This window comes from Salmo salar, chromosome ssa10 (assembly GCF_905237065.1).
Source record: "Salmo salar chromosome ssa10, Ssal_v3.1, whole genome shotgun sequence".
Taxonomy (NCBI): Eukaryota; Metazoa; Chordata; class Actinopteri; order Salmoniformes; family Salmonidae; genus Salmo; species Salmo salar.
The window spans coordinates 72,182,425-72,210,254 of NC_059451.1; the positions used below are offsets into that span (position 1 = coordinate 72,182,425).

A 27,830-nucleotide genomic window follows, 5' to 3' on the forward strand; every position below is an offset into this window, starting at 1 on the left:
TTACTCCACAATACTGACATAAATGGTAGAGTGAAAGAAGGAAGCCTGTGCAGAGTAAAAATGATCCAAAACATGCATCCTGTTTGCAACAAGGCACTCAAGAAAAACTGCTAAATAATTGGCAAAGAAATGAACTTCATGTCCTGAATAGAAAGTGTTATGTTTGAGGCAAATCCAACACAACACATCACTGAGTACTACTATTCATATTTTCAAGGATGGTGGTGGCTGCATCATGTTATGGGTATGCTTGTGATCGGCAAGGACTGGGTCGTTTAAAAAAAAAAAGTAAACCCTAGAGGAAAACCTGGTTCAGTCTGCTATCCAACAGACACTGGCAGACAAATTCACCTTTCAGCAGGAAAATAACCTAAAACAGAAGGCCAAATATACAGTCGTGGCCAAAAGTTTTGAGAATGACACAAATATTAATTTTCACAAAGTCTGCTGCCTCAGTTTGTATGATGGCAATTTGCATATACTCCAGAATGTTATGAGTGATCAGATGAATTGCAATTAATCGCCCCCAAAAAACATTTCCACTGCATTTCAGCCCTGCCACAAAAGGACCAGTTGACATCATATCAGTGATTCTCTCGTTAACACAGGTGTGAGTGTTGACGAGGACAAGGCTGGAGATCACTCTGTCATGCTGATTGAGTTCAAATAACAGACTGGAAGCTTCAAAAGGAGGGTGGTGCTTGGAATCATTGTTCTTCCTCTGTCAACCATGGTTACCTGCAAGGAAACACGTGCCGTCATCATTGCACAAAAAGGGCTTCACAGGCAAGGATATTGCTGCCAGTAAGATTGCACCTAAATCAACCATTTATCAGATCATCAAGAACTTCAAGGAGAGTGGTTCAATTGTTATGAAGAAGGCTTCAGGGCACCCAAGAAAGTCCAGCAAGCGCCAGGACCGTCTCCTAAAGTTGATTCAGCTGCGGGATCGGGGCTTACCACCAGTACAGAGCTTGCTCAAGAATGGCAGCAGGCAGGTGTGAGTGCGTCTGCACGCACAGTGAGACGACAACTTTTGGAGGATGGCCTGGTGTCAAGAAGGGCAGCAAAGAAGCCACTTCTCTCCAGGAAAAACATCAGGGACAGACTGATATTCTGCAAAAGGTACAGGGATTGGACTGCTGAGGACTGGGTTAAAGTCATTTTCTCTGATGAATCCCCAATCCGATTGTTTGGGGCATCCGAAAAAAAGCTTGTCCGGAGAAGACAAGGTGATCGCTAGCATCAGTCCTGTGTCATGCCAACAGTAAAGCATCCTGAGACCATTTATGTGTGGGGTTGCTTCTCAGCCACGGGAGTGGGCTCTCTCACAATTTTGCCTAAGAACACAGCCATGAATAAAGAAGGGTACCAACACATCCTCCAAGAGCAACTTATCCCAACCATCCAGGAACAGTTTGGTGATGAACAATGCCTTTTCCAGGATGATGGAGCACCTTGCCATAAAGCAAAAGTGATAACTAAGTGGCTCAGGGAACAAAACATCGATATTTTGGGTCCATGGCCAGGAAACTCCCCAGACCTTAATCCCATTGAGAACTTGTGGTCAATCCTCAAGAGGCGGGTGGACAAACAAAAACCCACAAATTCTGACAAACTCCAAGCATTGATTATGCAAGAATGGGCAGCCATCAGTCAGGATGTGACCCAGAAGTTAATTGACAGCATGCCAGGGCGGATTGCAGAGGTCTTGAAAAAGAAGGGTCAACACTGCAAATATTGACTCTTTGCATCAACTTCATGTAATTGTCAATAAAAGCTTTTGACACTTATGAAATGCTTGTAATTCTACTTCAGTATTCCGTAGTAACATCTTACAAAAATATCTAAAGACACTGAAGCAGCAAACCTTGTGGAAATGAATATTTCTGTCATTCTCAAAACTTTTGGCTGCGACTGTACACTGGAGTTGTTTACCAAGATGACATTGAATGTTCCTGAGTATTCTAGTTATAGTTTTCTTTTAAATCGGCTTGGAAATCTTTTGCAAACCTTGAGAATTGCTGTCTAGCACTGATCAACAACCAACTTGACAGAGTTATAATGTGCAAATATTGTACATTACAGGTGTGCCAAGCTCTTAAACCTTGTTCACATTGCAGGCCTTAATGCTCAAATCAGTTTAGTTTTTCAAATTCGTTTTGGAATACTGCCTGTCCAAACAGCAAGTTACAAGTGACCAAATCAGATTTGTGTATGTTCAGACAGCAGTCATTTGCTGACATGGCTACCTTAGTTGTCATAGTGACAACAGGTGTGTGCACAGGGATGTAGGTTGATTGGTGGTGGTGCTCGTGGTTCTTATCACTTAGAAGTTATGTAGCAAGCTTAGGTGACATCAATGCCTGCCATGAACGTTTGCCAGTTGTTTTCAATGTTCAAAATCATTACGTTTACATTTTAGTCATTTAGCAGACGCTCTTGTCCAGAGCGACTTACAGTAGTGAATGCATACATTTCATAAAATGTTTTCTCCGTACTGGTCCCCCGTGGGAATCGAACCCACAAACCTGGCGTTGCAAACACCATGCTCTACCAACTGAGCCACACGGGGCCCATAATGTAAGAACACTTTTAAAGCCTCAAAGGATAAGATGATCCAACTTTCAAAGTGAGTCCTTTTTGGCTAGCCACAGCAGTCACCTAGCTAGTTAGGTGGCTGTTCAGCTTTCTGGCACATTCACTCATTTGTTTCTAAACAATTAACAAGCTAATTAGCTACCACATGATATTGTCAAACTGTCAATAGAGTACCTAGCAACCAACAACATATGACAAGAAACCGTCTAAAAAAAAAACACTTCAGGGCAAATAAATCAGATTTGACTGTTCAGATACTAGTTGCATGGCTAGGAATCAGATTTCACTTCAAACCACCTACAAAAGTGATCTGAAATGAGGATTGAAATATCAGATTCCATGTGCTTTTTGGTTGTTCAGACTGCAGGAAAAAGAACAGATTTGAATCAGTTATGCAAAACGTTTAGATTTGAGTCACTTCAAACTGCCAATGTGAACAATGCTTTAGAGACTTAACCAGAAAGACTCACAGCTGTAATCACTTCCAAATGTCATTCTAACATGTATTGTCGCAGGGGTGTGACTACTTTATGTAAATTAGATTTCTTTATCAAATGTTTTAATAAAATTGCAAAAAAAATCTATAAACATGTTTTCACTTTGTCATTATGGGGTATTGTGTGTAGATGAGTTAGAAAAAAACTAAATGTAATTAATTTTGAATTCAGGCTGTAACACAACAAAATGTGCAATAAGTCAAGGGGTATGAATACTTTCTGAAGGCACTGTATGTTTAGTAGGAGAAAAACTGGAGCCAAGACCTCAAAAATAAAGATAAAAAATGTATTATATTGAGCTGCTTCGTTCTGGATTAGTAGGCTTACTTGCGAGCCCACCGTAGTAGAAGCAGAGAAGCAACCTCACAGCAAAAAATGTAGGCAAGTTTCGGCCTCTTGTGGCCAAACTGTTATTGCACCCTACACTGCTGAATACATGTTATGAATAGTCATACATGGTATATTACACTAGATATGTATGAAAGCTATGTTAGCTGCTAACCTCCATCACCCACCACTCTCTTTGCAGGAGAGGAGTGTTCATCCAGGCCGAGATGGCTGATTTTGAGCATCTGTTGTGGAGGCTGGGCCAGGCAGGTGGGGTGATGCAGGCCAGCCCACCCATGCCCCAGTACCGCTCCCCTCAAGGACACGACTTACACACACGCTTCATCCACCACTGCCTGGACAACGGCCTTCGCTACCTGCTCTACACCTACCTGGAGCACAACAGGTGAGGAAAGGGACAATCAATATTTCATGACTATTCGCTAGGAGGAGGCTATGACTGAATCTCAAACCGGACACTTGGCCCCTGAGCCCTTTCTCCCGAGTGGCCACTTGCTGATGTGTTCAGTGTTTCCAAAAATGTTTCAGTGAGAATTGCTACGATAGCCTGGGTGACCCGAGTCACTCGACTCACAGCGACGGAGAGCTGTGACACGCTGGTCTGGATAGGAGGCCATTGTAAATGCAGTATTCGCGCAGTCGGTGCTGACAACAATTTTTCAGTGAGAATCACTATTGGCTCCTTAATTTGTCGCTACATGACATTTTGCCATTGCCGCGACAACGTCACAGCACCAATTTGCCTTGCTGCGGCACAGGTGCGGGCGTCAGTTGAGTAGTCCATTTTTTGTAGAAAAAATCATTCCAATCCCAATTTAACATGCAACGGCTGTTTAGAGTATTGCTTGGCTGGCTTTAGGACCATGGGGAACATTGCTCAGCCTGGGCTCCTTTTCTCTCACTTTTAGAAAGCAGAGAGTGTGCCAGTTTGTTTTGCCGGTCAGCTGTTTAGGCAGTGCGCCGATTGCTTTGAATATGATGTCGGCATTGTTGTTATCTGATAGCCAGGGGTTAGTTGAATTGGGAGGTGGGGGAGACCTATTTGGTGACCATTCGAAAACAAAAGCTATTTTATTGATATTAAAACCATAGTTTGTAATAGCTGTAATTGATATTTTCATTAATTCGCCCAGTAAGTTAGTGCAATTTTGGTTTAATGTATTGGTATGAAAATAAACACAACTGAACAACTTGCTATTTAGAGCATTTCCTAAAAATATACATGTCCTGTTTTTGGCTTCAAAGACAACAATTGTAGGCTATAACATAAACTCAGCAAAAAAAAAGAAACGTCCTCTCACTGTCAACTGCGTTTATTTTCTGTCAACTGCGTATATTTGTATGAACATAAGATTCAACAACTGAGACATAAACAGAACAAGTTCCACAGAAATTGAATAATGTGTGCCTGAACAAAGGGGGGAGTCAAAATCAACAGTCAGTATCTGTTGTGGCCACCAGCTGCATTAAGTACTGCAGTGCATCTCCTCCTCATGGACTGTACCAGATTTGCCAGTTCTTGCTGTGAGATGTTACCCCACTCTTCCACCAAGTTCCCGGACATTTCTGGGGGGGGGAATGTCCCTATCCCTCACCCTCCGATCCAACAGGTCCCAGACGTGCTCAATGGGATTGAGATCCGGGCTCTTCGCTCGCCATGGCAGAACACTGACATTCCTGTCTTGCAGGAAATCACGCACAGAACGAGCAGTATGGCTGGTGGGATTGTCATGCTGGAGGGTCATGTCAAGATGAGCCTGCAGGAAGGGTACCACATGAGGGAGGAGGATGTCTTCCCTGTAACGCACAACGCTGAGATTGCCTGCAATGACAACAAGCTCAGTCCGATGATGCTGTGACACACCGCCCCAGACCATGACGGACCCTCCACCTCCAAATCGATCCCACTCCAGAGTACAGGCCTAAGCGTAACGCTCATTCCTTCAAATATAAATGCAAATCCGACCATCAATAGAAAGGCCTCCTTAGTGTCCTAAGTTTTTAATTGCCTACTGTCTGTATGCTCTTAGTGTCTTAACGACCGTTCCACAGGTGCATGTTCATTAATTGTTTATTGAACAAGCATGGGAAACAGTGTTTAAACCCTTTACAATGAAGATCTGTGAAGTTATTTGGATTTTTATGAATTATCTTTGAAAGACAGGGTCCTGAAAAAGGCACGTTTTCTTTTTTTGCTGAGTTTATGTGCATTGTAGCAGTGACTGAAAGATAATTGAGATAATGCAAATCATTAATGATTACTTAGTTGGGGGAAAAAATGTTTACTTCTTGCTGTAGGACTACTTCATCATCACACTGCCTGTATCCCTAATCCCTACCTCTAGCCTACTAGCCCAAAGACAGGCAGATGGCGATATTGAGTCGTTTCATCTTACTGTACAAAGGCAGTGTATGCAGCTGGCTATACACTCGTAGGGTACAACATCAGGAATTAGCATTAGCCATTCTAGCATGGTGGTGGAAAATGGGGAAAGTATGCATATTTTCCTCTTTTTTTTTTCTTCGCCTCTATGCTATTAAATCGAGTTAAGGAGAGAATGTTTTCAGTACGAACCGGTACATGGGGGATACGAGTGTATAGCCGGCTGCATACACTGCTTTTGGAGGGTAAGATGAAATGTGGGTAGATTCTCAATTCGCCCACCCCATTCTCACAAATGTATCCCGCTGTTTATGAAGTTTTTCATTCAACATGTGGAATTGAGAAATAGATGCTACAATACCTTTAAGAAATACTGCACCTTCAAGCACAAAACTCCTTAGCTAGATGTAAACTTGTGCGACTAAAGCCAGGCGTGCACTGCACGATTTTGGCCCCAATTTAGCTGTCCCAGACATGTTTTTGAGATCGGAGACAAAATCCCCATGTCGTTGCCTACTCAACGCTCGGCCGTCATCAACGCTCGTTTAATGAGAGCAGGTCAGAGACACAATCTGAGGGCTACCGATCCCGTCTTTGTCGGCACAATGCTCTTGTAGCGTGAGATGTGCAACGTATGACAAGTTTTGAGAACGGTGATCAGCAATAGCGAGCTCGCCAGTAAGATGATGACTTTGCATCACCGTCGCATCACCCAGAATGTGTAGACTGACAAGCAGGAGCGATGACTACTACTAGTATGCGTTTATACTTTAAGAAGACAAATTGTACAATTGTTACAGCTCTGAAGTTCACAAGCATTGTTATTAAATAAAAATTGTATTGGCTAGATATTTCAACTCTGTATGGCAAGCGTGAATGACTGAAAATGTTTGAGGCAGCTTTGAGCCACAGCTCGTTCTAGCTACGTTAACAATCTATTCACATTGTCACATCATTGTTTTCGCGAGACAGCGTGGTATCGAGCATCCTCATGATGCAAAAATGTTTAAATTAATTATAGATTTCTTGATGATTCATTCAGACTGTTTTGAGGGCGGCAGGTAGCCCAGCGGTTTGAGCATTGGGCCAGTAACCAAAAGGTCTCTGGTTCAAATTCCCAAGCCAACAAGGTCTTTGTGCCCTTGAGCAAGGCACTTCACCCTAATTTACTTTGGCTCACCTTGTAAAACAATTTGCTCCGGTGTATGTGACAATAAAACAAATCTATTTCTCTTTAGGAGTGGCTTTGTAGTTGCAAGGTAACACGCTAAGATTCGTGTTTAGAACTTGCTGTCTCGGGCGCCGAGTTGGCACAGGATTCCCTCTTAGTAGAGAGGCTGCTGAAAGACACAGTGGAGCCCTCGATCACTCGACAACTAACCGTTGAGATTGACTTGTGTTCGGTTTGAGATTCAGCTAATGTATTGTATTTCTTGTATTAGGCGCTTACTGATCATGGTTTTGAAAGTATTTTCAATTGTCAAACAAACAATTTCCAATTGAAGCTATTTGCGGCTCTGATGACACTGCATTCGTGAAATATACTGTATGTTTTTATAGCTCATGCTCCATCTTTGTTTTCTTTCTTTGTATTTAGATTGACCCCCAGGAATTGCCCTGTCCTTGCTGATAATGGTCTATATGAAAGTCACCCGTGGTTTGAAATGCTGGTGAAAATGCAAGAGATTACCAGAGACCTCTCAGGTATGGCAGTTTTAGTTATGTGGTGATGGGTTCTGATTTCTTAACCTTTGAAATCATTAAATATACTTATTCATTTCACTGAGGGATAGAGGGTAATGTATAACGTTTACATTGTCAGGATATGTTATTGTTAGCCATCAGGGATCCTATGGGAGGAGAAGAGAGTCTGGTACCAGTCACCATGACAGCCATGAGTTGGGGAGAAGTGAGGAATAACTTCTGGATAGCAACAGAGGTGTATTGGCTGTCCAGATGTGTAAGGAGGGGCTCAGCATAGGAGAAAGGGTTAAATGTCAGTGTTTGTGTGAATATGTTCTATGTCTTATGCAGATGTATGACCCAGTGGGTGAATAAACTTGGTTTGAGCTTCATTAAGCATCCGTGAGTTTTTTAGTCTGTTTATTTTGAACCTAATAGTGGTATGTCATGTTTTATTTTTGGTGCTTAGACTACCTTAAGGTTGATTTATAGTCCGTCTTACGTAATGTCTCTAGACCATTAGAATGCGACAAGTGTCATTGGCCAAAACTACATTGAATTTATACTCATGCCGACTGTCTGTAGACTGTCGATGCGACTGTCATTTTCCTTGTTGCATAGGCATGAAATATTTTCAACTTTGAACCTGTTGTTGGGACCATTGTTAGGATAACCTGATTTTGACAGCATCAAGAAGTTCTACATTTCTGTTAAAATAAAAGTTGTTTACAGTCTAAACATTGTCATATGTTCGGGTCATCATTTGAACTGTCTAGCATGCTAACAACGAACTAAAACACTGTTGGAAAGTTGCTTTCAGTTTCCTGGCTAGATTAGCATATCCTAAATACATTTTTAAACGGATGGGTTTATTGGTATAGAGCAGGTATGCTATTTGGAACACCAGGCTGCTGATGTCATGCAGTCGTATTTGTTTTTGAACTTTTTCAAAATGACAATGAAAAGTTTGTGACATGTAGTTTGACGAGTCATTAATAACCATTAAATAATTGTGTGTCTCTGTCCTGTAGATCCAGAACGCGTGTTCCAGGCCAGTCTGACCAGTGCCCAGGTCCTCATCCCAGGCAGCCAGGCCATGGTTAGCAGCATGCTCCTGGAAGGACACAGTCTTCTGGCCCTCGCTACCATCATGTTTGCCCCGGGTGGCATCGACCAGGTCTGGACCTTTTCTCTCCTCAAAAGCCTTATATATGGTAACTGCGTGATGCTATGTGATAACTGCATGAGGGTATTTCACCTTATAATTCTGCCTTCAGCGATTTCCTAGGCAGGAAACAGGAATTTCATGCATAAGTTCGTTTTATTTCCCACAGTGGCCATTTTTGGAATGCGGTGATCATGCTGGTTCCACCAGGCTATTGGCCAAAAGGTGAACAGCTCCATCAGAGCAAGACAAAACCTAATCTATTGACTCATACAGTATAGCAAAATGATCACAACAAAACAACCAACTTTCAATGCTCATGTTTTTATTGGGTATGCCCAATGACTAGATATGACGTGTAGAACGTGACACCATTCATTCCTATGTGAAGACTCAACAGTGCATTGAAATCAAATTAAGTCGGTTAAAGGTGCAGTATGCAGAAATCACTCCGCCATTTACTGATTGCAAAAATTCTAATAGTTTGCATAATTTCAGTTTGTGGCAAAAGTAGAGAATCATTGTATCTTCTAAATCGCTGTGCTATATCTTTTCAATAACCAAATATATTGTATTTTTAGCTGTTTGAAGCTAGTGTACAAAACCGAAAGTAAAAGACAAAAACATAAGCATGGGAAGTATAGAAATGGTGCACATAGAACAGATTTATTGCTTATTAGACTTAATTTCAATGCGAATGACAGATCTATAACTCCCATTTCTATGTGAATTTGGTCAGGTTTGCCAAAAAGTTACATATTGTAGCTTTTAAGATGGCGTCTCATGGAGACATAACATGCACAATTTGAGGTACTCCAGGTAGTGATGTTTCAGGCTAGCTTAGTGCTGCCCCCTTTCATTGAATAACTCAAGTAGAAGGCCTACCGGGGTCCTGCAGGCTGTTATTATATAGTAACTAAATGATCCTTATACAGTTGCGGCCAAATATATTGCCACTTTTGCACTTCTGTTAAATAATTCCCTATTTGTTTCAAAATAAGTTTGTCCCCACATCTTGTTATTGGATTTTCTACATTGCAGAACTATTTTCTACATTTGCATGTCACGAAAATCAATTTTTCACCACATTGATTCAAGTCAGAGTGATTTTTGTTTTGTTTTATTGTGATAACACACCCAGACTTACCAAGAATAGTTTATCAAATAAATATGGTTATTTCATGGATTTATTTACAAAAAACACTATTCACACGTATGACAGATGCACATTTTGCATAGATTTACAGATAAAATGGCACTTAAAATCTAAATTACACAAGATCTAAAATAAATCCTCTGGACAAGTCTGGCTATAAGTCCTAAGAACCAGTGTGTGGAATAATGTAAATGTACTTCCTTTGAAGGCTGAGAAAAATTGACTTAGCGCATGGGAAACCGGTCATTTTGAGAAAATGGCAGATAAAGATAAGTGAATGCAGTTAACATGTATTTTCCATAAATATGTCTGTTTTTGTAACATTAATTAATCTCTTATGTTATTTTTAAATTGACAATGAATACACTTTTTACAAATACACTAGCACATCACATGGTAAATATGCATAGTGTTGGGCAAATGCGTATAGCATATTGCTCAATTTGTAATTTAAAAGGCTGGTGAAATTTGCATGGTCAGTGATTAATAAGTTATGCATGCCTCATATGTAAGACCCTCTTTAAGTTGTTGCTGGTGCCTGTTGACTTTTTCGACTGCCTTGGGACCTGCGCTACGCTTGACACACACTGTTGAAGCAGCATCAGCTCTCACAATACGCATCTCATCATCCTCCCTGATTGCATCCAGTGTCATCAAAGTTCTGTCAAGTCACAATCTGTCCATCACCTTTGATATAATAGTGGTACCCTTGTTGAATGTGGCTACTGCATCAATGCGGCTTTTGCCCACAAGGTGGAGTTTATGCATTCTGGGTTCCTCCATGTTGCATTCTTTTGAGGTTGTCATTTGACATCCTATGGTATACAGGCACCATTTTCCGTGCAACCTCTCGATTAAAAAATGTATGGCCTAGATAGTTTTTTGTGACTGGGTGGATTCTAACCATTTTCTAGGGCTCGCTGGTACCAGCACCAAGATGATGAGCATCTGCCGTGATTAGGGGTTTCGTCTGTTGACATGGAATGGAGAAGACCAGCCCAGATGGCAGTCTTCTTGCTCTCTACATCACCCTTGATGTCAAGAATTGCACTCCTGAAATAGTTTTGTAGACTCTTACATTTTAGTGAAGTAAGTTTCCATACACCTCTGCCCCCAAGGCGTATTTCTGCATTAAGTTTACATAGAGATGTTCCCATCCTCTTGTGGGCATGATTGATGCATTCCAGTTTCCATACAGTGGCTTGCGAAAGTATTCACCCCCCTTGGCATTTTTCCTATTTTGTTGCCTTACAAACTGGAATTAAAATACATTTTTGGGGGGTTTGTGTCATTTGATTTAAACAACACGCCTACCACTTTGAAGATGCAAAATATTTTTTAATGTGAAACAAACAAGAAATGAGACAAAAAAACTGAAAACTTGGGCGTGCATAACTATTCACCCCTCAAAGTCAATACTTTGTAGAGCCACCTTTTGCAGCAATTACAGCTGCAAGTCTTTTGTGGTATCTCTCTATAAGCTTGGCACATCTAGACACTGGGATTTTTGCCCATTCTTCAAGGCAAAGCTGCTCCAGCTCCTTCAAGTTGGATGGGTTCCGCTGGTGTACAGCAATCTTTAAGTCATACCACAGACTCTCAATTGGATTGAGGTCTGGGCTTTGACTAGGCCATTCCAAGACATTTAAATGTTTCCCCTTAAACCACTCAATTGTTGCTTTAGCAGTATGCTTAGGGTCATTGTCCTGCTGGAAGGTGAACCTTCGTCACAGACTCAAATCTCTGGAGACTGAAACTGATTTCCTCTCAAGAATTTCCCTGTATTTAGCGCCGTCCACCATTCCTTCAATTCTGACCTGTTTCCCTGTCCCTGCCGATGGAAAAACATCCCCACAGCATGATGCTGCCACCACCATGCTTCACTGTGGGGATGGTGTTCTCGGGGTGATGAGAGGTGTTGGGTTTGCGCCAGACATAGCATTTTCCTTGATGGCCAAAAAGCTCAATTTTACTCTCATCTGACCAGAGTACCTTCTTCCATATGGTTGGGTAGTCTCCCACGTGCCTTTTGGCAAACACCAAATGTGTTTGCTTATTTATTTCTTTAAGCAATGGCTGTTTTCTGGCCACTCTTCCATAAAGCCCAGCTCTGTGGAGTGTACGGCTTAAAGTGGTCCTATGGACAGATACTCCAAACTCCGCTGTGGACAACTCCTTCAGGGTTATCTTTGGTCGCTTTGTTGCCTCTCTGATTAATGTCCTCCGTGCCTTGGTCCGTGAGTTTTGGTAGGTTTGTTGGCATACAATTTTTTTAATAATGGATTTAACCTCTTACATCTAGACGTTCCGCTAGCGGAACACCTGCTCCAATAGCCAATGATGGGCGTGGCGCGAATGACAAATTCCTCAAAAATACAAAAACTTAAATTTTTCAAACATATGACTATTTTACACCATTTTAAAGACAAGACTCTCCTTTATCTAACCACACTGTCCGATTTCAAAAAGGCTTTACAACGAAAGCAAAACATTAGATTATGTCAGCAGAGTATTATGTTATACAATACATGCATGTTTTGTTCAATCAAGTTCATATTTATATCAAAAACCAGCTTTTTACATTAGCATATGACGTTCAGAACTAGCATACCCCCCGCAAACTTCCGGTGAATTTACAAAATTACTCACGATAAACGTTCACAAAAAACATAACAATTATTTAAAGAATTATAGATACAGAACTCCTCTATGCACTCGCTATGTCCGATTTTAAAATAGCTTTTCGGTGAAAGCACATTTTGCAATATTCTCAGTAGATAGCCCGGCATCACAGGGCTAGCTATTTAGACACCCAGCAAGTTTAGCACTCACCAAAGTCAGATTTACTATAAGAAAAATGTTATTACCTTTGCTGTTCTTCGTCAGAATGCACTCCCAGGACTTCTACTTCAATAACAAATGTTGGTTTGGTCCCAAATAATCCATTGTTATATCCAAATAGCGGCGTTTTGTTCGTGCATTCAAGACACTATCCGAATGGTAAAGAAGGGTGACGAGCACGACACGACACAATATTCCATTACCGTACTTCGAAGCATGTCAACCGCTGTTTAAAATCAATTTTTATGCCATTTTTCTCGTAAAAAAGCGATAATATTCCGACCGGGAATCTGCGTTTAGGTAAAAAGCCGAAAGAAAATAAAGCATGTGGTCGACTCGTGCACGCGCCTAAGCCCATTGTCCTCTGATCGGCCACTTACCAAAGGCGATAATGTGTTTCAGACAGAGGCTGCCTCGATATCATTCAGCTTTTTCCCGGGTTCTGAGAGCCTATGGGAGCCGTAGGAAGTGTCACGTTACAGCAAAGATCCTCAGTCTTCAATAAAAAGAGCCAAAATGAACAAGAACTTTCAGACAGGTCACTTCCTGTAAGGAATCTTCTCAGGTTTTTGCCTGCCATATGAGTTCTGTTATACTCACAGACACCATTCAAACAGTTTTAGAAACTTTAGGGTGTTTTCTATCCAAAGCCAATAATTATATGCATATTCTAGTTTCTGGGCAGGAGTAATAATCAGATTAAATCGGGTACGTTTTTTATCCGGCCGTGAAAATACTGCCAAAGCCATAACAGGTTAATGGTGCTCCGTGGGAAGTTCAAAAATTCTGATATTTTTCTATAACCCTACCCTGATCTGTACTTCTCCATGACTTTGTCCCTGACCTGTTTGGAAAGCTCCTTGGTCTTCATGGTTCTGCTTTCTTGGTGTTGTCCCTTGCTTAGTGGTGTTGCAGACTCTGGGGCCTTTCAGAACAGGTGTATATATCCTGAGATCATGTGACAGATCATGTGACTTAGATTGCACACAGGTGAACCTTATTTAACGAATTATGTGACTTCTGAAGGTAATTGGTTGCACCAGATCTTATTTAGGGGCTTCATAGCAAAGGGGGTGAATACATATGCCCTCAACTTTTCTGTTTTTAATTTTAATATACTGCTCAAAAAAATAAAGGGAACACTTAAACAACACATCCTAGATCTGAACGAAAGAAATAATCTTATTAAATTCTTTTTTCTTTACGTAGTTGAATGTGCTGACAACAAAATCACAATGGAAATCCAATTTATCAACCCATGGAGGTCTGGATTTGGAGTCACACTCAAAATTAAAGTGGAAAACCACACTACAGGCTGATCCAACTTTGATGTAATGTCCTTAAAACAAGTCAAAATGAGGCTCAGTAGTGTGTGTGGCCTCCACGTGCCTGTATAACCTCCCTACAATGCCTGGCATGCTCCTGATGAGGTGGCGGATGGTCTCCTGAGGGATCTCCTCCCAGACCTGGACTAAAGCATCCGCCAACTCCTGGACAGTCTGTGGTGCAACGTGGCGTTGGTGGATGGAGCGAGACATGATGTCCCAGATGTGCTCAATTGGATTCAGGTCTGGGGAACGGGCGGGCCAGTCAATAGCATCAATGCCTTCCTCTTGCAGGAACTGCTGACACACTCCAGCCACATGAGGTCTAGCATTGTCTTGCATTAGGAGGAACCCAGGGCCAACCGCACTAGCATATGGTCTCACAAGGGGTCTAAGTATCTCATCTCGGTACCTAATGGCAGTCAGGCTACCTCTGGCGAGCACATGGAGGGCTGTGCGTCCCCCCAAAGAAATGCCACCCCACACCATGACTGACCCACCGCCAAACCGGTCATGCTGGAGGATGTTGCAGGCAGCAGAACGTTCTCCACGGCGTCTCCAGACTCTGTCACGTCTGTCACGTGCTCAGTGTGAACCTGCTTTCATCTGTGAAGAGCACAGGGCGCCAGTGGCGAATTTGCCAATCTTGGTGTTCTCTGGCAAATGCCAAACGTCCTGCACGGTGTTGTGCTGTAAGCACAACCCCCACCTGTGGATGTCGGGCCCACATACCACCCTCATGGAGTCTGTTTCTGACCGTTTGAGCAGACACATGCACATTTGTGGCCTGCTGGAGGTCATTTTGCAGGGCTCTGGCAGTGCTTCTCCTGCTCCTCCTTGCACAAAGGCAGAGGTAGCGGTCCTGCTGCTGGGTTGTTGCCCTCCTACGGCCTCCTCCACATCTCCTGATGTACTGGCCTGTCTCCTGGTAGCGCCTCCATGCTCTGGACACTACGCTGACAGACACAGCAAACCATCTTGCCACAGCTCGCATTGATGTGCCATCCTGGATGAGCTGCACTACCTGAGGCACTTGTGTGGGTTGTAGACTCCATCTCATGCTACCACTAGAGTGAAAGCACCGCCAGCATTCAAAAGTGACCAAAACATCAGCCAGGAAGCATAGGAACTGAGAAGTGGTATGTGGTCCCCACCTGCAGAACCACTCCTTTATTGGGGGTGTCTTGCTAATTGCCTATAATTTCCACCTGTTGTCAATTCCATTTGCACAACAGCATGTGAAATTTATTGTCAATCAGTGTTGCTTCCTAAGTGGACAGTTTGATTTCACAGAAGTGTGATTGACTTGGAGTTACATTGTGTTGTTTAAGTGTTCCCTTTATTTTTTTGAGCAGCGTATATATTTTTTAAGCAAGTTATTTATTTTCATTTCACTTCACCAATTTGAACTATTTTGTGTATGTCCATTACCTGAAATCCAAATAAAAATACATTTAAATTACAGGTTGTAATGCAACAAAATAGGAAAAACGCCAAGGGGGATGAATACTTTTGCAGGGCACTGTATCTCAATTCCTGGGTAGGGATCTAATGTGACAACTTTATGAAGTAGTCACCATCTGAGGGCATTTCTGTGTAACAAATGCGGTGGCGACTGACTGGTCTGGCCCACATGCATTTTGCTGCTTCCTGCTCTATTACTTTGCTAGACCCTGAGAAGTTTTCGGCACAGTCATCTGCATGTGACTCCTTCCATTCCCTGAACTCCTCCTCAGTAAACCCTATTTTCCTTTTCATCACACATGCATGGCAGTATGAAGACGACACTTCATAGTCTATCACTGGACCTGTTGCAATGTCTATGCACACACCTATTCCCGTAGTTGGAAGTGAATCCAATCCCTCCTCTTGTGCCAAGTGCCATCAAACGATAGATGAATGTCTATGACAGCATCGTCATCCTCCCTCAGCAACTCTGCTACGTCTGGATCTACAGTATATCTGTGTATGCTCTACTAATCTGGTTTGCAGCACTCTCCAAAGACTGCAGCCCTCTCTGAATCTCTGCAACTAAAGTGGAAAAAAGATTGCTTATTATGGTATCTATCGTAACTGCAGGAGTAAATATCAGCATGTATTTACCCTATGTTAATATCAGCATCTCAGCATGTATTTCTGTAGGTAAATGTAATCTCAGTAATCATACAGTAGTCTACTCTGTGTGTATGTGACAGTATGTATGTGACAATCTCATTATAGGAGAGACACTTCAAAACCTTATTCCTTATTATTTAATGTGTTATTCAATGCGTTTCTATGGGCTATAGTAGTGAAGGCCCAATTCAATATGTCATAAACAAAAATGGGTCCTAAACCTCGAAATCAAATAGCTAAATGATCCATGGTATGACCATCTTTAACAAACTCCATATGTTTACTTAGTAGACCATTTGAAGACAGGCGATGGCCTGTTGAGCATCTAATCCTGATTTTACAGTTTGGTTCAAAGTCAGCATTGGCAGATCTTGAAAAAAATTGTTTCACAACCATTCCCATTGGATTCAGATTGGTAAAGAGTGGAGTACAAATTCTTAAATTCATTATTAATCTCTGAATGATCACTTCATATACCATCAGATTGTGTGCAGATTTGTGAAATGAATTGAGATGCAGTAGTTTGACACAGTTGACGGGCTTAAAGTTTGTTTGCTTGTTAACCAAATGACGGATCTTCAGAAGCATAATCTCAACCTGATTTGTTGATGAGATCAAAGTCCATTTTTTTTTTATTTAAGCTTGTTATTGTGTACCCCTGGCGAGGGGTGCTCAACGTACTGTTGGTCTGTCAGAAAGTTCTCCCTTTTGATATCCATTTTGAAGTCCTTGGATCGCTCTTTATTACTGTTGGTTACATAAATGATTTGCCCTCTAATATATGCTTTCAATGTTTCCCATAAATGGCTGGGTGAAGTGTCCTCTGATTTTTTTATTTCTAAGAAAAGCTGTACCTGTTCTGAGACAAAGTTAATGAAATTATGCTCAGAGAGCGGCACAGAACGCCATGTTTTATGAGGCTTATTTTTCATGGTAGTACTGACGGTAGTACTAGGGGGGCGTGATCGGATATGACTAGATGCAGTTTTATCATCAACAACGAAGTAGTCAATATGTGAAAAATAGTGGTGGACTGGAGAAAAAAAATAGTATTGTTTTTCTGTGGGATCTAACTGCTGCCACAAATCAAAGACACCAAACTGTTCTAAAGAAGACATAATATCCTGAGTCCTGTGGGATATTATTTGTTAAACGGTTAAGTACCGGATTCAAAAAAACAATTAAAGTCCCCACCCAGAATCAGATAACGGGAGTTCAAATCTGGTAATAGAGAAAATAATGATTTGATAAAGTTGCCGTCATCTTTATTCTTCTCAAAGGATCGAACAGCTGGTGGTATTTGTACCCCACTTTGGGTGGAGTCTCCTCCTTCTCGCTAAACATTGTATCTTCATTGCTAGGCAGTAAAATAAGTGATATGGGCAATAAACTGTTATTTTTCCCTTAACGTGACCTGACCTGACCTCAACCCCCTTCATCACTAATCCACGGCTCTCTCCCCTTATCAGTACCTGCCACGTGATCGCTTTCCCTACACTCAGTACATTCCAAGCTTAATTGCACACACTGTATACCTTCCTCCTACAGATAACCATTAACTTCTGATGTAGACCCTCTAAACCTAAGCACCCAATATTTCAATATGATACCTGATAATTTACCCTATCCCAAGTTTAGGAGTTAGAACCCAGAATCCATCAATAGCCTACTAAATATACAGTGCATTCGGAAAGCATTCAGACCTCTTCACTTTTTCCAAACTCTGTCAGGTTGGATGGGGAGCGTCACTGCACAGCTATTTTCAGATCTTTCCAGAGATGTTCAGGTCCGGGCTCTGGCTGGGCCACTCAAGGACATTCAGAGACTTGTCCCGAAGCCACTCCTGCATTGTTTTGGCTGTGTGCTTAGGGTCGTTGTCCCGTTGGAAGGTGAACCTTCTCCCCAGTCTGAGGTCCTGGAGCAGGTTTTCAGACTGCGGAAAAGGTGCATCCGCATGAGCTCCGAACAGGGCAGATCAATAAGCGCAACCAACGGACGGGGTAGAGGGTTGCAAACTTGACAACTTCATGATGACTTGCGGTCAGTGGGTTCTAAACAACAATTACAATTAAAAAAAAGATGAAAACATGTTTGGGGGGAATTATACCACCACCCAGCGCTTAATTTGTAAATTGGGAGGTGCCGGGGGAACACATGAAAGAAAAATCACTTTTCTAATAAAGCATTGCTTGCATTATCATTGCTTTTGCGTACTGGCATAGACCAGTAGAGTAGAGAGAGGCGCTTGCAGAAGTTGCGCTCATGGGGAACATTTTTAGTGGTCATGGGTCACTTTTATAAAAGCATTTCATACAATTCTACATCATTTTAGATGACTGGAGACTTTAGCACAAAGGATCAAAATGACAGGTTATACTTTGACACTGACAAATTGAGAATCTGAGATCAATGAAAACGACCTTGTCTTAAATCCATCAATAGCCTATGGAGACACACATACTGTACTATATGAGGAGGATTTTATAGTCCTAAAAAAGCTATCCAGTTTCACTGACTCACCCAATGTTGCGCAGCTCACTCACCGGCGATGGCCAATGCGCTCATGCCAAAAGCTTATCTCTCTTGTTTTACTTTGTAAAACAACGCTGTTTGCTCAATAGGTCAATTTGAAAGTTGATAACTTGGTAGCCTACAGACAGATTAGTCTTCCCTTTTCAGCAGGATCTTTGTTTCCCTGCTGTTGTATATGAAATCTTGCAAAAGGCCTGTATTGGTTGACAGCAGTAATTCCATAACTTTGGCAAATGTATTTACATTTATCAGTGGTGCTGCGATAGCTCCAGCACCCTTAACACGGCTGTGATTCTGTAAGGAAATAAATGATTAAGTGCAACGCTGGAGAGATGAGAGTTGCATGCTTATTTCTATCAGAGCAGGGAGAGACATCATAGAAAGTGAATCTCATTCTGGTTCTGTGAGAAATACAGGCGCACTTCTCTCTCTCACCACAGCAATGGCCATGCGTTGGTTTATATAGGCTACAATGTTGTGCAAAACATAAACCCGGGCCAGCCCAACACTAATCAATTCTTAGAATTTCAGGCACTGTTTTCACATTACGTTTTTTAGGGGGCAGCCAGGAGAATTACATAGGATCAACTTGAATGAACTCTGATTGCTTTTATTGTAATTTTTACTTTGCAAACAGTAAAAATTATGTTTTATGTTACAAGAGGTACCGGATCCTAGCAAATGGATTCCAGAACGAAACATTCCAAAACTGAGGTGCCAAACAGGATCTGGCTCAAATTAAGCACTGCCACCACCCAAAAGGGCACGTTAGATACTGGAAAAGCAAAGGGCCTTGTGCTCTGCACAGGTTGAGCCCTATCTGTGCACTTCCTAACCCACAGCTCCCCATGTACAATATGAAAACCGCATTTCCCACCCCATATGCTCTGTAGCTGGGGTTTGTGTGGTTCCCCCTCCCCTCCTAAAGAAAATCGAAATGGGTTAAATTTACAAAGAAAATGTATACTAAACTTATTTAATAAGATTTTTTTTTTTTTTTAAGAAGCAAAAACTGTGTGGAAAAAGGGAGAGAGTAATGCCTATTTATGTGTTGGCCACTTTACTAATGTTTATCTCTTCCTTTTATAAAACAGCAAAACAAACATCTAGTGTTATGAGGAAGATAAATTGACATGGAACTAAACCTCATGGTATTGTTGTCCTGAGAACGGACAGGCACATAGATAGCACATTAATGTGCAAACAAAACAGTGTATCATTCGCCTACTGTTGTCCGTAGGTTCCTTGACCCCACCCACCCCGAGACGCACAGACACACGCATACAAATACACGTATTGTAGATACCTGTGTACAGTCGTGGCCAAATGTTTTGAGAATGACACAAATATTAATTTTCACAAAGTTTGCTGCTTCAGTGTCTTTAGATATTTTTGTCAGATGTTACTATGGAATGCTGAAGTATAATGACATGCATTTCATAAGTGTCAAAGGCTTTTATTGATAATTACATGAAGTTGATGCAAAGAGTCAATATTTGCAGTGTTGACCATTTCTTTTTCAAGACCTCTGCAATCCGCCCTGGCATGCTGTCAATTAACTTCTGGGCCACATCCTGACTGATGACAGCCCATTCTTGCATAATCAATGCTTGGAGTTTGTCAGAATTTGTAGGTTTTTGTTTGTCTACCCGCCTCTTGAGGATTGACCACAAGTTCTCAATGGGATTAAGGTCTGGGGAGTTTCCTGGCTATGGACCCAAAATATCGATGTTTTGTTCCCTGAGCCACTTAGTTATCACTTTTGCCTTATGGCAAGGTCATGCTTGAAAAGACATTGTTCATCACCAAACTGTTCCTGGATGGTTGGGAGAAGTTACTCTCGGAGGATGTGTTGGTACCATTCTTTATTCATGGCTGTGTTCTTAGGCAAAATTGTGAGTGAGCCCACTCCCTTGGCTGAGAAGCAACCCCACACATGAATGGTCTCAGGATGCTTTACTGTTGGCATGACACAGGACTGATGCTAGCGATCACCTTGTCTTCTCCGGACAAGCTTTTTTCCGGATGCCCCAAACAATCGGAAAGGGGATTCATCAGAGAAAATGACTTTACCCCAGTCCTCAGCAGTCCAATCCCTGTACCTTTTGCAGAATATCAGTCTGTCCCTGATGGTTTTTCCTGGAGAGAAGTGGCTTCTTTGCTGCCCTTCTTGACACCAGGCCATCCTTCAAAGGTCTTCGCCACACTGTGCGTGCAGATGCACTCACACTTGCCTGCTGCCATTCCTGAGCAAACTCTGTACTGGTGGTGCCCCGATCCCACAGCTGAATCAATTTTAGGAGACAGTCCTGGCGCTTGCTGGACTTTCTTGGGCGCCCTGAAGCCTTCTTCACAACTGAACCGCTCTCCTTGAAGTTCTTGATGATCCGATGGTTGATTTAGGTGCAATCTTACTGGCAGCAATATCCTTGCCTGTGAAGCCCTTTTTGTGCAAAGCAATGATGACGGCACGTGTTTCCTTGCAGGTAACCATGGTTGACAGAGGAAGAACAATGATTCCAAGCACCACCCTCCTTTTGAAGCTTCCAGTCTGTTATTCGAACTCAATCAGCATGACAGAGTGATCTCCAGCCTTGTCCTCGTCAACACTCACACCTGTGTTAACGAGAGAATCACTGACATGATGTCAGCTGGTCATCTTGTGGCAGGGCTGAAATGCAGTGGAAATGTTTTTGGGGGATTCAGTTCATTTGCATGGCGAAGAGGGACTTTGCAATTAATTGTAATTCATCTGATCACTCTTTATAATGTTCTGGAGTATATGCAAATTGCCATCATACAAACGGAGGCAGCAGACTTTGTGAAAATTCATATTTGTGTCATTCTCAAAACTTTTGGCCACGACTGTATATAACTGCCTTAATGTTTCTGTACCCCAGGAAGAGTAATGGGGATCCTTAATAAATACAAATTCAGCTCCCGACCCCAGCCTAAAGGGATTTTCCAAGGACGAAACGAGCACACTCACAAACACCAGGATTGGTATATTTGAATTTCAGTTTTCCTGTCTGTGTGTTGTTTAGGTGGTGAGTCAGGGGGAGAGGGCTGGGAGCTCTGTGTCTAGGGTGGACCCCCAGCTACTGAAGATGGCCCTGAGCCCCTACCCCAAGCTCAAGGCAGCGCTCTTCCCTGTGAGCGGACCACGAGGGACCACCGCCACCTCATCCGATATCTCCGTCTACCACCTCATGCAGGTACTCTACCACATCCATACCGTCCAGATCATCTGTTTGCTAAATGTCTTGTGTGTGTTTGCTGTGTTATAAATCATACAGTAACTTACCACATGCATAAAGGAACTGAATAATAGGGTTTGGTCCTGAGTACACCATTAGCATTCAGCGCATCACTGAGCAAACAAAGGCCCTAGGCTCTAATCATAGCATTATAGAGAACCACACAGCATCTTCACAGCACATTACACACACACTCTGCATTCACAGCATGGCACACTACACACTATCACAGCTTCAAAGGTAAACTTTGACTTTGAGTGTGTATTAGCAACTCGTCAGCCTTGAAACTCATCAATGTGTCTGCATCAGATAGCTTATGTCTGGTCTGGCCTGCACTTTTTTTGCTGTGGTATGGTAATTGCCTTTTCACCGCTTAAAGGCTAAACAGCCAGCGCTCGGACAGCGAGCTTCCCCTCAGGCTACAGACAGCAGGGAGCAATCACTTTAATGAGTGGTGGACATGCATGGCTCCACTTTTATCCTCATGAGGTATGAAACCAGTGCACTAATATGCTGGAAAATACGTTGAGATATGTCAGCCCATCCTCCCATAGTTTCAATAGGGCATAATTCAAGTGGAGAAACCTGTGGAGTAGGCTGAGCAATGTGCTTTTAAAGGAAATGTTTGTCCGAAACTGAATATTTGTACGGCACTTGTTATGGACTGTGTACATGGTGGTGTTAAGTGCAATGTAAATAAAGACTTTGTATGCAGCGGAAGTATTTTTGCTGACAATATATTTTACTTGTCTTTCCTTTTAGTCTTTACATCCATTGGATCCATCTCGACTGTTCGGGTGGCAGTCTGCCAATACACTAGGCTCCACCGGTAGGTATTTCACTGAAAGAACACGGAAAATATATATTTTTTAAGCTCACTTCTGAATATCAATTTATGCTTTTGTAACTCACCTAGCATAGGATGACGTACCCTAGGGTTTAACGAAGACTGTAGATTGTCTTGGTAATAATTTGTCTCTTGAAAACATTGTGTGATATCTCATGTTTAATTCCCCCAATAGAGACCTCAGTGGAGCTGCCCCATTTCTCTAGTCCTCACCTCGTCAGTAAATACGCCCTCATTGAGAACCTCGACTTCCTGTACTATCTGCGTCACGGACGACCATCGTTTGCCTACGGAACGTTTCTCGTCCAACAGCTAGCCAACTCCAACGAAGTGAAGTCGCAGTGAGTATATCGGTCTCTGTTAGGAAATTTCAACTGACATCAGAGTTACATAGACGGCACACTACAAAGACAATATGTTTTGCAGTAAGCTGAGTACATCCCCAAAAACATCTTACCTCAGGACATGATGACTATGCCAGGAAACAAAAAACTAAGCACTCAGATGTCTACAATGATCTTTGAGGTTTATCAGGGACAAGCAGGCCGGCCTACATTTCGAAGTGTCAGACACCTTCCTCCTCAGTGCCTTAACGACACTAACCAAACGATTTGAAACTTGTTCAACATAAAAACAAGAGGCTTGGGCAAGCACTTATCCCTTTGTTGTCGTTGTTACTCTTAGGTGGCACACTTAATTTTTTTACCCCTTTTTCTCCCCAATTTTATGGTATCCAATTGGTAGTTACAGTCTTGTCTCATCGCTGCAACTCCCGTACGTACTCGGGAGAGGCGGAGGTTGAGAGCCGTGCATCCTCCGAAACACAACCCAACCAAGCCGCACTGCTTCTTGACACAATGCCCATTTAACCCGGAAGCCAGCCACACCAATGTGTCGGAGGAAACACCGTGCATCTGGTGACCATGTCAGCGTACACTGCACCTGGCCCGCCACAGGAGTCGCTAGTGCACAACGGGACAAGGACATCCCTGCCGGCAAAACCTTCCCCTAACCCGGACGACGCTGGGCCAATTGTGCACCGCCCCATGGGTCTCCGTCTTCCGGTCGCGGCCGGCTGCGACAGAGCCTGAACTTGAACCCAGAAACTCTAGTAGCGCAGCTTTAGACCACTGCACCACTCGGGAGTCCCTGGTGGCACACATTTTGAACATCCAAGTTCTCTCTTGCAGTTTTTTCACTTCAAATGAACCCCTTTATTGTGCACCATATGTTCTCAGTATTTCATTTGAACCTTTATTCTGCCTGTTGAACATGTTTGCCTGGAACATGATTTTACTTTATGTTATACTGTAATATGTCGGTCAGGTCGTTTTGTATGAATTCATTCACTTTTTGACCATACACCTTTTTAAATTTGAATGAAACTTTCCATATGCGTTTGCCCATTGTTGAAGTGGTCAGAAAAATACTTTTTGGACCTGAATACTGTTAGTTTTTACTCTGTTTATTTAGAACGGACAACTAGTCAAAGCTCAAACCAAGTTTATTCACCCACTGGGTCAAACAGCTGCAAACAGCTGTTTCCCCTAGCACAAGTATTTATATGCCCTTTAGGCAGAGTCTCCTCCTTTTCTCTAAACACTAAATCTTTGTTGCTAGGCAGGAAGGGATGTGTGTAATAAACTGTTCCTTCTCCCTTCCTGTGACCTGACCTGACCTCGCCCCCCATTCCTCACTAATCCACAGCTATCCACCCTTATCAGTGACCGCAGCCATGTACATTCCTTCTACATATAACCATTAACTTCTGATATAGCAACTATTTCAAATTACAACCCAACAATACCAAAACATTCAGGAGATCGAGGTGCTCAAAGTTGACCCATTTTGCATACATTTTTTACATTTACATTTTAGTCATTTAGCAGACGCTCTTATCCAGAGCGACTTACAGTAGTGAACGCATACATTTCATACAATTTCATACATTTTTTTTCTGTGCTGGCCCCCCGTGGGAAATGAACCCACAACCCTGGCGTTGCAAACACCATGCTCTACCAACTGAGCTACAGGGAAGGCCACCCTACCATGTGACATCCACTGAAAAAGATAAATCATTGAGTTTGATATCATTTGAAGGCTTACAAACAGGGTTTGCAAAGTATTAGATTATATTTATTTTTATTCAAGTTTATTAAAAAACATGTAAACTCAGATTTTCTTCATTTTCGCATATGTTGTAGCTCAGACTATTTTACATCATCTGAGGTGTTTGTGTTTAATGCCTGTCATCGGTTAAGACAGTATTCTCTTGAATTCTTCTACCATGGGCAAACATGTATAGAAGATTTTGTTCAAAAAGCGATTGAATTCATATAGGACGACCCGGTATACAAGTCATGTACACTGAGTGTAAAAAACATTAGGAATACCTTCCTAATATTGAGTTGCACCCACTTTTGCCCTCGAACAGCCTAAATTCGTCGTAGCATGAACTCTACAATGTGTCGGAAGCGTTCCACCGGGATGCTGGCCCATGTTGACACCAATGCTTCCCATAGTTGTGTCAAGTTGGTTGGATGTCCTTTGGGTGGTGGACCATTCTTGATACTCACGGGAAACTGTTGAGCATGAAAAATCCAGCAGCATTGCAGTTCGACACAAACCGGTGCGCCTGTTCAAAGGCAATTACATATTTTGTCTTGCCCATTCACCCTCTGAATGGCACACACACAATCCATATCTCAATTGTTTCAAGGCTTAAAAATCTTTCTTTAACCTTTCTCCTTTTTATCGACACTGATTGAAGGGTATTTAGCAGGTGACATCAATAAGGGATCATAGCATTCAGCTGGTCAGGCTATGTCATGGAAAGGTGTTCTTAATGTTTTGTGCACTCAGTGCACATTGTATTGTAATATGTTGTATGTCTTTTCCCTATGTCAGGCTCAGTCATGCGGCGGAGCAGGCCTACAGCCTGGCCATGCTGTATTTCAGCGTTCCCTCTGTGGCAGCTGCATGTGTGTGTTTCTGCGAGCTCCTGGGTGTATGTAGCCTAAAGTTGCGGGTGGACCTCAAAGCCCTCAGTCTGATCCTCCGACTCCGGAGCCAGAGGCCTGGAGGGACCAGCACATTCTCCCTTAAAGACTTACTGGGTAAACCTACAGGGTTAGGGTTTTTTCGCTACACCTGCAATAACATCTGCTAAATAAATATACATATATAAATATAAAAGTCGAAAGTTTACATACACCTTAGCCAAATACATTTAAACTCAGTTTTTCACAATTACTGACATTCAATCCCAATAAAAATTCCCTGCCTTAGGTCAGTTAGGATCACCACTTTATTTTAAGAATGTGAAATGTCAGAATAATAGTAGAGAGAATAATTTATTTCAGCTTCTATTTCATTCCCAGTGGGTCAGAAGTTTACATACACTCAATTATTATTTGGTAGCATTGTCTTTAAATTGTTTAACTTGGGTTAAACGTTTCGGGTAGCCTTCCACAAGCTTCCCACAATATGTTTGGGTGAATTTTGGCCCATTCCTCCTGACAGAGCTGGTGTAACTGAAACAAGTTTTTAGGCCTCCTTGCCCGCGCACACTTTTTCAGTTTTGCCCACAATTTTTCGATAAGATTTTTTTTATTTTTGTTTCACCTTTATTTAACCAGGTAGGCCAGTTGAGAACAAGTTCTCATTTACAACTGCGACCTGGCCAAGATAAAGCAAAGCAGTGCGACACAAACAACAACACAGAGTTACACATGGAATAAACAAACATACAGTCAATAACACAATAGAAAAGTCTATATACAGTGTGTGCAAATGAAGTAAGATGAGGGAGGTAAGGCAATAAATAGGCCATAATGGCGAAATAATTACAATTTAGCAATTAAACACTGGAGTGATAGATGTGCAGAAGATGAATGTGCAAGTAGAGATACTGGGGTGCAAAGGAGCAAAAAATAATAACAACAATATGGGGATGAGGTAGTTGGGTGGGCTATTTACAAATGCAATGATCTGTAAGCTGCTCTGACAGCTGATGCTTAAAGTTAGTGAGGGAGATATGAGTCTCCAGCTTCAGTGACTTTTGCAGTTCGTTCCAGTCATTGGCAGCAGAGAACTGGAAGGAAGGGCGGCCAAAGGAGGAATTGGCTTTGGGGGCGACCAGTGAAATATACCTGCTGGAGCATGTGCTACGGGTGGGTGCTGCTATGGTGACCAGTGAGCTGAGATAAGGCGGGGCTTTACCTAGCAAAGACTTATAGATGAACTGGAGCCAGTGGGTTTGCCGACGAATATGAAGCGAGGGCCAGCCAACAAGAGCATACAGGTCGCAGTGGTGGGACGTATATGGGGCTTTGGTGACAAAACGAATGGCACTGTGATAGACTGCATCCAATTTGCTGAGTAGAGTTTTGGATGCTATTTTGTAAATGACATCGCCGAAGTCAAGGATTGGTAGGATAGTCAGTTTTAAGAGGGTATGTTTGGCGGCATGAGTGAAGGATGCTTTGTTGTGAAATAGGAAGCCGATTTTAGATCTAATTTTGGATTGGAGATGCTTAATGTGAGTCCGGAAGGAGAGTTTTACAGTCTAACCAGACACCTAGGTATTTGTAGTTGTCCACATATTCTAAGTCAGAACTGTCCAGAGTAGTGATGCTGGACGGGCGGGCAGGTGCGGGCAGCGATCGGTTGAAGAGCATGCATTTAGTTTTACTTACATTTAAGAGCAGTTGGAGGCCACGGAAAGAGTGTTGCATGGCATTGAAGCTCATCTGGAGGTTAGTTAACACAGTGTCCAAAGAAGGGCCAGAAGTATACAGAATGGTGTCGTCTGCGTAGAGGTGGATCAGAGAATCACCAGCAGCAAGAGCGACATCATTGATGTATACAGAGAAGAGAGTCGGCCCAAGAATTGAACCCTGTGGCACCCCCATAGAGACTGCCAGAGGTCCGGACAACAGGCCCTCCGATTTGACACACTGAACTCTGTCTGAGAAGTAGTTGGTGAACCAGGCGAGGCAGTCATTTGAGAAACCAATGCTGTTGAGTCTGCCGATAAGAATGCAGTGATTGGCAGAGTCGAAAGCCTTGGCCAGGTCGA

General features: G+C 42.4%; 1 protein-coding gene across 3 annotated transcripts in view; it reads left to right on the top strand.

The window, feature by feature from the left end:
- Window positions 1-27,830, top strand: part of spg11 (SPG11 vesicle trafficking associated, spatacsin) — a 90,385-nt gene that overhangs the window by 32,734 nt on the left and 29,821 nt on the right. For all 3 annotated transcript variants that reach the window (XM_014123970.2, XM_014123972.2, XM_014123971.2), the window contains exons 16-22: window positions 3,628-3,831; window positions 7,427-7,533; window positions 8,544-8,689; window positions 21,691-21,861; window positions 22,666-22,732; window positions 22,926-23,091; window positions 25,658-25,866. In XM_014123970.2, the coding sequence (XP_013979445.2) occupies window positions 3,628-3,831; window positions 7,427-7,533; window positions 8,544-8,689; window positions 21,691-21,861; window positions 22,666-22,732; window positions 22,926-23,091; window positions 25,658-25,866 (1,070 nt within the window). The remainder of the gene's footprint in view (window positions 1-3,627; window positions 3,832-7,426; window positions 7,534-8,543; window positions 8,690-21,690; window positions 21,862-22,665; window positions 22,733-22,925; window positions 23,092-25,657; window positions 25,867-27,830) is intronic.